This window comes from Mus pahari, chromosome 10 (assembly GCF_900095145.1).
Source record: "Mus pahari chromosome 10, PAHARI_EIJ_v1.1, whole genome shotgun sequence".
NCBI classification, from domain to species: Eukaryota; Metazoa; Chordata; class Mammalia; order Rodentia; family Muridae; genus Mus; species Mus pahari.
This window is the reverse complement of record NC_034599.1, coordinates 17,509,309-17,520,245: the sequence shown is the minus strand read 5'-3', so window position 1 is coordinate 17,520,245 and position 10,937 is coordinate 17,509,309. Positions and strand designations below refer to the sequence as shown.

The window sequence follows — 10,937 nt, the reverse complement described above, 5'->3', positions numbered from 1 at the left end:
AGGGTTTCTCTGTGTAGCCCTGGCTGTCCTGGAACTCACTCTGTAGACCAGGCTGGCCTCAAACTCAGAAATCTGCCTGCCTCTGCCTCTGCCTCCTGAGTGCTGGGATTAAAGGCGTGTGCCACCACGCCCGGCTTGTTGACAGATTTACCACAGGCCCATTTTTCCTCTCTGCCTCCCTTTAAAATTGTGCAGGACAGGCTGGCCAGATGACCGTAAGAGCATGTGCTGCGCTGCCAGAGGACCCAGGTTCAGTTCCCAGCACTCTCAAGATGGCGCACCACCATCTGTAACTCCAGTTCCAGGAGTTCTGGCGCCCTTTTCTGGCCTCTGAGGGCAAAACATGATGCACTGACATACTTGCAGGCATATACTTACACATGAAAATAAAAGTGAACTTTTAAACATAAAATTGCACAAGGAAATCAGCAGAAAGACAGACAGAGAGCAGACAGGAGGGAGAAGCATGAGCACCTAGAGCCGATTACATCTTCACAGTCGTGAGCCTTAGAGCAGCCTCCACTCGGCCTACTCCCTCTTCAGCACTGAGACACATGCTGATACAAGGCACCCCAAAAGTTCCTTCTAGCAGGGCTCGACTCACACTGAAACAGGTTAACAGCCATCCTTCTGCCCAGTTTTTAAACCGCATTCATTTATCTATCTATCTATCTATCTATCTATCTATTTATTAATGGCATACACAGGCCACAGAGGGTATGGAGACCAGAGCCCCATGGGTCCTCCATTCCAGCTTGCAGCAGGTGGCATGCGGCGTGGGTGGAAGAATTCAGGGCAGGACTACCAAGTCTCACTTGTTACTCATTTATCTTGTCTGCATGCCAGTCTGCAGATGCATGATGGAGCCCAGGCTGCGGATTTACAGAGAGCTGAGAACAGCCATGTGAACGCTGGAAATCAAACCTGGTCCTCGCCCTGGCTGTGCTAGAACTCACTCTGTAGACCAGGCTGGCCTCGAACTCAGAAATCTGCCTGCCTCTGCCTCCCAAGTGCTGGGATTAAAGGCGTGGGCCACCACGCCCGGCTTTTTTTTTTTTTTTTTTTTTTTTTTTTTTGTTTTTTTTGGAAATCAAACCTGGTCCTCGCCCTGGCTGTCCTGGAACTCACTCTGTAGACCAGGCTGGCCTCGAACTCAGAAATCTGCCTGCCTCTGCCTCCCAAGTGCTGGGATTAAAGGCGTGGGCCACCACGACCGACTTTTTTTTTTTTTTTTTTTTTTTTTTTTGGTTAAACCTCTTAATCACCGAGCCATCTCTTCAGCCCTTTGTTTCCCTTCATAATGAAAAACTGCGACTCAAATGAGTAACGCCCTTAAAGGTGATACCAACAGGGAAAGAGAGTACTTAGGAGTTGTACCTCAAGGGCAAGGGACCCGGAAAAAGGCTGCAAAAAAAACCTTAATGTCTGTGCCCAGGGAAGACAGTGAGAGTGCAGGTCTCCCCATCTTAGAGAACACAGTTCCAGAAAGCTTCCCGCAGACAGCCAACAAAACACAGGGCTTTGTAACAGCCATTCGGCCAAACCTGGAATCCTAACCCTGTAACCCCACCAACAGGGAAGCAGAGACTGGATTATTAGTTTGAAACCATCCTGAACTGCAAAGTGAAACTTGTACAATGCATATATGCACACACACACACACACACACACACACACACACACACTCACACACTGGAGATACAGTTGAACGATAACGCTCAAAGCCCTGGGTCCTGTCCTCAGCACTGTGAAGGATCAGTCAACCAACCAAACCAACCTTGCCCTAAAGAAAAGTTGTAATTAAAATAGAGCGTGTGTTTAGGATGTCGAAAAGTCACCAGATGCGATTGTACACATCTGTAATCGAAATACTTGGGATTTGGGAGGAGAAGGCCAGAGGATAAGGGGTTAAATGTACCATAGAGAGAGTACTGACCAGCAGGCGGGAAGCCATGAATCCATCCCCAGTACCACTTAAACCCAGGCTAGATGAGACTAGAAACCTTGCTGAGAGCGTGGGGGTTGGTGGGGGACGATGGACGAGAGGGGAAAAGATAAAAGAAGACAGTGACCTGGTGAGGGGGAGCTGCTACTGGAAAGGTGGAAAGGGGGAACCGGAAACAAAGGCCTTCACTGGCAGCTGAGTTTGAAAAGCTACACTGGAATAGGGTAGCCAATTTGAGACCTCCGGTAAACAGAGACAACACTGGGGAAGTCGGCCCCACATAGGGAGCAGTGATGGGCTGGGGATCCTCGGGCCGCAGCTCCCGCACACTCGGCACAGCCCGGATGTCGCTGCCGCCCCGCCCACCCCACGGCGGTGCGAAGAGCAGAGCCTGGCGGAGCCGAACCGAAGCGAGCCGAGCGGGTGGCAAACTGGGGCGCAGACTCCCGAGTGACGGACGCAGCGTCACGCAGCAGTCGTTTCCGTCCCCGGCTGCACTCACCATCGCGTCCTCCCGGTTCCCGGTCCCCCGCGGGGCACAGCAGGACCCGGGCTGGGGCAGACAGCTGGAGTGACAACTACCGAGAGACAGACCCGACCACCCGAGTGAGAGACTCAGTCTCCTCGGTGGTTTTGCGTGGCAGCGTCCCGCCCCAGCTATTGGCGCGTCTCATTGGACAGTTACTGCAGTCCCGCCCCTTCGCCCTGCGCGATGAGGGGGAAAAACTAGGGATAAATTTGCTCAAGACAATTGCTCAGGTTGCTAAGGATCGCAACCTCTTTGGGGGCTGGGAGTGGGGATGTCGAAAGACCCTGTTAAAAGGGCCATTTTAAGATCATCACAACACACAGGGTTTTGTTTTGTTTTGTTTTGTTGTTGTCGTTGTTTTGTTTTTCTTTTTGTTTTTGTTTGTTTTCGAGACAGGGTTTCTCTGTGCGGTCCTGGCTGTCCTGGAACTCACTCTGTAGACCAGGCTGGCCTCGAACTCAGAAATCCGAACTCAGAAATCCGCATGCCTCTGCCTCCCAAGTGCTGGGATTACAGGCATGTGCCACCACTGCCCGGCCTTTTTTTGTTAAGACAGGGTTTCTCTGTATGACCCTGGCTCTCCTGGAACTCACTCTGTAGTAGAGGCTGGCCTCTAACTCAGAAATCCGTCTACCTCTGCTAGGATTAAAGGAGTGTGCCACTGTCACCGAGCTAAAACAGATATTTACATTACAATTCATAACACTAGCAAAGTCATAGTTAAGAAGTAGCTATGAAAATAATTTTATGGCTAGGGGTTACCATAACATAAGGAAGTGTATTTAAGGGTCACAGCATTAAGAAGGTTGAAACCATTGCTCTAGAATCTCAAGTTGATTGGCGCTACTAAGAAGCATAAATAAGGGCTGGTGAGATGGCTCAGTGGGTAAGAGCACCCGACTGCTCTTCTGAAGGTCCGGAGTTCAAATCCCAGCAACCACATAGTGGTTCGTAACCATCTGTAACAAGATCTGACGTCCTCTTCTGGAGTGTCTGAAGACAGCTACAGTGTACTTACATATAATAAATAAATAAATTTTAAAAAAAAAGAAACATAAATAAAGGCTCTTTTTTTTTTCTTTCTTTCTTTTTTTGGAGATAGGGTCTCATGTAGCCCAGACTGGCCTCAAATAAGCTGTGTGGCCGAGGATGTACTTGAATGCTGGGATTGCAGGTGTACTCTTTCATACCCAGCTGGGTTTATGTTGTGTTGGAGATGTTACTGAGAGCCTTCTTCCGGTAACCACTCTACCCAAAAGGCTCTACCCCTAGTCACTGGCTTCCAATTTGCCGAGTACTAGAATTTCATTCATGGGCCACTGGGACACATTTCCGGGCCACTAAGGAGCGTGGTCCCATTAGCTTTGCGGCAGATGGGTCATGACAGTATTAATAGATCACCTGTGTTGTCTTTCAGGAACTCTGAGCTTGTTTTTGTTCATCTCAAGCTACTAAAAGTTTTAGAACAGGATCGATGGAGAGGACATGAAAGTTAAGAGGCGGACCTCCACAGAGGTGAGGCGACCTTTGGTCAGGACAATGAAGGGCAACGGTCGGAGCTTAGGGTTTTATAGAACAGCAAAGGAAATGCGGGGTGGGCGATTCCATCTGCAGATGTTTCCTTGCCATCTCGAGGGTGTAGATACAGAAGAACACCAGTGTGTCCCAAGCTCTTGTGTGCAGATGTTATCAGCGTGTGCAGATGTTATCAGCGTGTGCAGATGTTATCAGCTCTGTGCAGATGTTATCAGCATGTGCAGATGTTATCAGCGTGTGCAGATGTTATCAGCGTGTGCAGATGTTGTTATCAGCGTGTGCAGATGTTATCAGCGTGTGCAGATGTTATCAGCGTGTGCAGATGTTATCAGCGTGTGCAGATGTTATCAGCGCGTGCAGATGTTATCAGCGTGTGTAGATGTTATCAGCGTGTGCAGATGTTATCAGCGTGTGCAGATGTTATCAGCGCGTGCAGATGTTATCAGCATGTCAGGTTTCCCAGCCCCAGGAGGGTTTCAGGTCAGTAACCCTTCAGAGAACACCTACTTCTCATTACTAAGGGCCTGCAAAAGTGTCTGATGGAAACCGGAGATGTAACTTCAGTTAACAGAGTCCTTCCTTGCCTAGAATTCAAGAATCCCAGGGTTCAGTCCCCAGCCGTGTTACTAAGAAAATAAAGGGGGCTGGTGAGATGGCTCAGTGGGTAAGAACACCCAACTGCTCTTCCGAAGGTCCGGAGTTCAAATCCCAGCAACCACATGGTGGCTCACAACCATCCTTAACAAGATCTGGCGCCCTCTTCTGGAGTGTCTGAAGACAGCTACAGTGTACTTANATATAANAAATGGATAAATCTTAAAAAAAAAAAAAAAAAAGAAAGAAAGAAAGAAAGAAAGAAAGAAAAGAAAAGAAAAAGGCCCAGAGGCAGAGGCAGGTAGGTCTCTGAGTTTGAGGTCAGACAGGTTTATATATCAAGCTCCAGGCCAGCCAAGGATACACAGACTATGTTTCAAGTAGATAAAATAATTTTAGATTATTTCTGGAGGGGAAATGCGCTCTATGGCATGGGTGTAATGTACTTAGATGCTCTGCATGCATGCCAGGGACCTCAGGTGCTTTCTTACCTAACACGGCTCCTCCTCAGTCCTGCTTCTTTATCCTGTAAGTACCCCTAAGCCTTACCCCAGCTCTGGACGCCAACTGCAGAACTGGATCCCCCATCTCTTATCTGACTGTCTCTTGTCTTTGCTAAACTCATTTCAAATGGGCAACAGAACCTGGTTGAGTAACATCAAAATAGATTTAAAAATAAAAATAAAAAATAAAAAAAATTCTAGAATGTTATGCCCTGTGGAGCTCCAACTTTAACACTTCCCCAAAACCTGTTCCCCAGATCATTAGAAATGTGGCCAGTAAAGAGCCTTTGTTCTCTTAGGGCAGCTGAGGGTCTTCTGTTCCTCTGCCTGACAGCTAGCTAGGCTATTATCTCAGTTGCCCCAGCCAGGCACCCATCTTCCCGTGTTTGAGACCAGGAATGTTTACCAAGAGATAGCTTATGACCCCTATGCCATAAATGAGCCATATGTTACCAAGGACAGCTCCACTGGAGAAAAGCTGTAACTCAACTTTCTTTGTGAACTCCCCCTCCCCCTTCCTTATGGTCTTTCCTTTAAAAGCCCTCAGTTAAAATGAAAAGAAATGAAATTTAGGGCCTAGGATTCATGTAACTTATGAGTTGTTTTGTTGTGAGCTTAGAAGCCTGAGGCTGAGAATTTAAGGTTCAAATAATGTAAGACATAAAGGGTTCTTTTAATGTAAACTTAAGGTAAAAATTACCCAGGCGGGCCCAGGCTGCCTTGAAACTAAAATCAATTAGCCACAAAGATAAGGAAAATCAATTAGCCACAAAGATAAGGAAAAGAGTGCAGGAACTGAGCTATCAGGGCTAACTTTAGCCACTTGGCAGGAAGGCGCCTCCCCTAGAGCTATCAGGGCTGACTGACCCCACAGCCATCTGGCAGGAAGACATCTCCCCTAGTTTACTGCCCCCGATAAGAGTCATACATCAACCAGGTGTCCTGCTGCCCCTGATAAACCTCAGGCCCTTAAAATTTCTAAACATTTTGGTCTGCACGTACTCTTCTGCTAATTTGCTATGTTTAAATGAACCAATCGCATGTAACCACACCAATTCTCCCCACCCTCAGACCCTTACCCTATAAAGACCCCAAGCTTTTGGGCCTGGTGGTCGACTTCCTCTGTCTCCTGCGTGAGATACGAGTCCACCCTGAGCTCTGCCATTAAAGTACCTCGTGTGTTTACATCAAGAAGGCTTCTCTGTCGTGTTTCTCTGGGACGCCCTGACTCCCATGACCTGAGGACCCAAGGTTGTTCCTCACGAGGGGGTCCTACAGCCCCAAAGGAGGACAAGGATATTTCGAGTTTATTGGCTACTAAAGTTTATTTTTACTGAAGTCATGGCCCACAACACACACACACATTTTACACACTCATCACAGGCCTACAACCACTCTCACAGTGAGTCACTCTCTTTTCTCTTGGGTAGCATAGGTGTGCTTCATTGTTCTTCAAACAGTTGCAGAAAGGGCCCTTCAGCCTGTCCAGAGAAGGGAGGGGAGATCTGGGCCTCTAGGGACAGGGCCGTGGATATGAGACTGCTTCCTGTGCCGTTGGAAGACGCGAAGGCATAGGGCTACAGGAGGAACGGGGCAGACAAAATGCACGCACACCACAGATCCTCCTGTCCATGACTGTGAGCCTCCTCGCCATCTGAGGAGGGGTGGTGCTGTCTGCCAGCTCCCACCCCTCACATGGGAAAGAACTAGGGCAGGCTGCTCAAGCGTCAGCACAGGTGGAGGGAAGGTTTGGGGCAGGAGACCCCCATCTCCATGGCCCCCTTCCCTACTGGGACTTCCGATCCCCCTAAGCTAACAGCAACAATAAAAGATTTATTATTATATTATTTATTATCTGTCCTGTCTGCATCGGTTCCTGGGTATGTGCATGAGTGCAGTTGTCTGAGGCTGTCAGAAAGGCACTGAGGGCCGGGCGTAGTGGCTCACGCCTTTAATCCCAGCACTTGGGAGGCAGAGGCAGGCGGATTTCTGAGTTTGAGGCCAACCTGGTCTACAAAGTGAGCTCCTCAACAAAAGCTACACACATTCCATGCTGGTTAGTCCTGTCATCCTGACTGTGCCCTTCCTCCAGCCTTGAGCAGGCTGCTCAGACCTGGCTTGACACACTTGCTAGCCCACCTAGGGTGGACCCTTCCCACCTAGGTAAAGTCTATTGTCCTGCACATCTGCAGCTTTCCTCCAAGACACCACTGCCTGCTGAGAGGCTGAGCCTGTCCTGAACTATCCTGACAAAGCAAAGAGATCCTGGTGTGGTGGGGGATGGGTTTCCCCCCTTTATAAGCTCAGACTCAGAAGTAAACAGGCCTTGTTCTCTTGGCTCATTAATCCCATCTTTACTTTCTGGAACCCAGTAACCCATGGCCGCAGGCGGCTACACTTGACTAGTCATCTAGAAAGAGGGAACCTCAAGGAAATGCTTAATTGCTTAATCGATTGGCCTGTGGGTATGTCTATGACATAACTTAAATTACTGATACAGGAGGGCCCAGCCCACTGTGGGTGGTGTCATCCCCAGGCAGGTAGGCGTGGTCTGAACAGTGGCTGATGTGAGCCACGGAGTAAGTCATCCAGGGCCTCTGCTTCAATCCCTGCCTTCAGGCTCCCACCCTGAGCTCCTGCCCCACATGCCCCTCATTGATGAACTATGATTTAAAGGTGGAAGTCAAACAAACCTTTTCTTCCCCCAAGCTGCTTGTGGTTTTCTCACAGCAACAGAAAACAAGCCCAGAGCTGGAGCGATGGCTTAGAAGTTATGAGCACTTGCTGTTCTTTAAGAGGGCCAGTTTCAATTCCCACATGGTGGCTCACATAACTCCCCTAACTCACGTTCCAGAGGATCCAACACCAGCTTCTAACCTCCAAGTACATCTCAAGCATAAGGTGCTCATTTATACATGCAGGTAAAATACCCATAAAATAATCTAAAAAATACTTTTTAAAAGAAAAGTAGGACACATTCTTAATCTCTGAGCCATCACTCCAGCCCCCTGACTTTCTTTTTTTTTTTTTTTTTTTTTTTTTTCACAATTTGGTTTTTCGAGACGGGGTTTCTCTGTGTAGCCCTGGCTGTCCTGGAACTCACTTTGTAGACCAGGCTGGCCTCAAACTCAGAAATCCGCCTGCCTCTGCCTCCAGAGTGCTGGGATTAAAGGCGTGTGCCACCATGCCTGGCTGCCCCCTGACTTCTTTAATCCTGTTCCCAGGGTGTCGGTGGGGACTTCTTCCCCAGGGGCCACAGAGTCCAAGGTACTCAAGGAATTCCAGACTCTGTGTCCCATGCAGGCATCAAAAGCTGGCAATGGGCACACCCAAGACTTCCCATCTCTGGCTTAACTTCAAGCCAAAGGAAACTTTTCTCTTTTTTCAAGACTTTGTGTTTATGTTTAGAGTGTGTGTTACAGACCTGAGTTCGGTGCTTTTGGAGGCAAAGTCTTAGAACCTGGAGGTACAGGGAGAAATGGAGGATCAGAAGAACTTAGTCTGGGAAACAGGTGTGGTGGTTTGATTAAAAAAATAAGCCCTCATAGACACATATCTGCATGCCTAACCTATAGCTTTGCTTTGAGTGAAGTTTCCTGGCAACTTTGCAAATCTGTATATGGGCTTTTATTCCTTGAATAAGAATCCAAGAACCCAGCCAGGCAGTGGTGGTGCACGCCTTTAATCCCAGCACTTGGGAGGCAGAGGCAGCGGGATTTCTGAGTTCAAGGACAGCCTGGTCTACACAGAGAAACCCGACTCGAAAGAAAAAACAAAACAAAACAAACCACTGGGCTGGAGAGATGGCTCAGCGGTTAAGAGCACTGACTGCTCTTCCAGAGGTCCTGAGTTCAATTCCCAGCAACCACACGGTGGCTCACAACCATCTGTAATGGGATCTGATGCCCTCTTCTGGTGTGTCTGAAGACAGTTACAGTGTACTCATATAAATAAAATAAATAAACCTAAAAGAAAAAAAAAAAAAAAAACGAAGGTAACTTTATAAAGTCAGATTTCTTTCCTTTGTAAAATAATTTTTTTATTGTGTGTGTGCATGAATATACATGCCACAGGTCAGCAGGTGCCCAGAATCCAGAATCAGGAATCAGATCCTCCAGAACTGGAGTTACAGGCAGGAGTCACCAACCTGGGGACTAAGAGCAGCTGGTCCAAGAAACTGCTGAGCCATCTGCCCAGCCACAAACTCAGACGGTATTTCCAGCTTCCAGACATTGGTTTGTTTTTTTTTTTTTTTTATCTACAGCACTAGTCCACCTGGCTCCTCTGGGAGGAATCAAACCTAACACTTCCCCATTGACCTTGAAGCAGAAACAAAATCCCAAATTATTATTTTTGACAGTCTCACTATGCTGGCCTGGAACTCAAGAGATCCACCTCTGCCTCCCAAGTGCTGGGATTAAAGGTGTGTGCCACCACTGCCTGGCTTCCAAACAACTAACTAATGAATGGGCTAAAGAAAAAGACAGTCCTTAGGGCCTGGGTGGTTGGTTGGCAGAGTGCGGGCATGGCGTTCCTGAAGCCCTGGGTTCCTCTAGCACCACATGGATGGCTGTGGAGCGCTTGCTTATAACTTTAGCACTCAGGAGGTAGAGCCAGGAAGGTAAGTTGGGCAAGGTCTGCCTCTCACAGCTTGAGGTTAGCCAGAACTAAATGAGAAGGAAAGAGGTGGGCAGAGAGGTGGCTCAGGGGCTAAGAACATGAACTTGCAGCCTTTGCAGATGATCTGAACACAGCTCCAGCAGCCTACTCCCAACTCCAGGGACTCCAGGGACCAACTCCAGTACCCCCAACTCCAGGGACCTAACACTCACGTGGCCTCCTTGGGCACCCACGCTCACATGCACGTACTCGCACACAGACACACACTTAAGAACAAATCTTAGAAGAAACAGTCTTCAGATGAAGACTGGTCGTGTTCCTCTCCCTCAAGACATTTTATTGAAAAGTATTTTCTTTTTCCAGCTACAGCACTAACAAGAGAATCTGCAACAGCCGGGAACCTCCGGCTGCAAGCCCCACTCCGCAGGCAGCCCCAGCAGGAGGGGCCTCGGCTACCTTAGTTATGTCTGAAGAGCTTCAGGCCCATCCACGTCCACAGGTGGAAGAACACGTACACAGGCACGGTGACCGGCAAGAGCAAGCTGTAGAAGCACAGGCTGCTGGCGCTGGTGCAGCCCTCTGGGAAGCCCTCCTCCACAGAGGCGGAGTATAACAGGCCTGCCAGCGAGACCAGAGGGATGAGGACAGTCATGGTGGGCAGGGACGGGATCATCTTCCTCCGTCTTAAAGGGTTAACGGTCTCAAGAAAACTCAGTTGTTTGAAAAGTTCTGTTCTTGTGCTGGTGCACTCTTGTCTTATCTTCCCCTCGTTCCGACTCCTTATTCACTCAGGCATGCTTCCCAAGGGCACACAAAAACTCCAGCCGTCCCAGGCCGAAGGTGCCAGCTCCTCACCCTCCACGTCACACGCAGCAGTTACCAGCGACTGCAGACACCCACCACGCGTGTCCCTCGCAGCGCAGGCGAGAGGACTCTTAACTGTATGAGAAAAGTGCAAGATGACAAGATGAAGGGCAGGAGAAGGGAAGGGAGAGGAAAGGATGGGGAAGCAGCCTGTACCAGCACGGAGCAGGTTAGAGACAGGAGGATTGCTGGAACCTGCAGGCTGGCCTCGAACGTTGGGATGCTCCTGCATCAGCCTCCCCAAGCCACCACGCCTGGCTAGAAAATAAACCTTTAAAAAAAGGAGTATCTGGGGCTGGTGAGATGGCTCAGTGGGTAAGAGCACCCGATTGCTCTTCCAAAGGTC

The 10,937-nt window shown here is 48.9% G+C and overlaps 2 protein-coding genes across 2 annotated transcripts in view; both read right to left on the bottom strand.

Annotated features, from left to right (window-relative positions):
• The window catches only part of LOC115062415 (zinc finger protein 136-like), a 6,397-nt gene extending 3,859 nt beyond the window's left edge, over nucleotides 1–2,538 (bottom strand). The window contains exon 1 of the mRNA XM_029543359.1: nucleotides 2,448–2,538. Coding sequence (XP_029399219.1) covers nucleotides 2,448–2,450 — 3 coding nt within the window. The 5' untranslated portion in view covers nucleotides 2,451–2,538. The remainder of the gene's footprint in view (nucleotides 1–2,447) is intronic.
• Nucleotides 2,539–10,026: 7,488 nt separating this feature from the next.
• Nucleotides 10,027–10,937, bottom strand: part of Pigy (phosphatidylinositol glycan anchor biosynthesis class Y) — a 1,782-nt gene continuing 871 nt past the window's right edge. The window contains exon 2 of the mRNA XM_021208098.1: nucleotides 10,027–10,666. Coding sequence (XP_021063757.1) covers nucleotides 10,185–10,400 — 216 coding nt within the window. The 5' untranslated portion in view covers nucleotides 10,401–10,666 and the 3' untranslated portion in view covers nucleotides 10,027–10,184. The remainder of the gene's footprint in view (nucleotides 10,667–10,937) is intronic.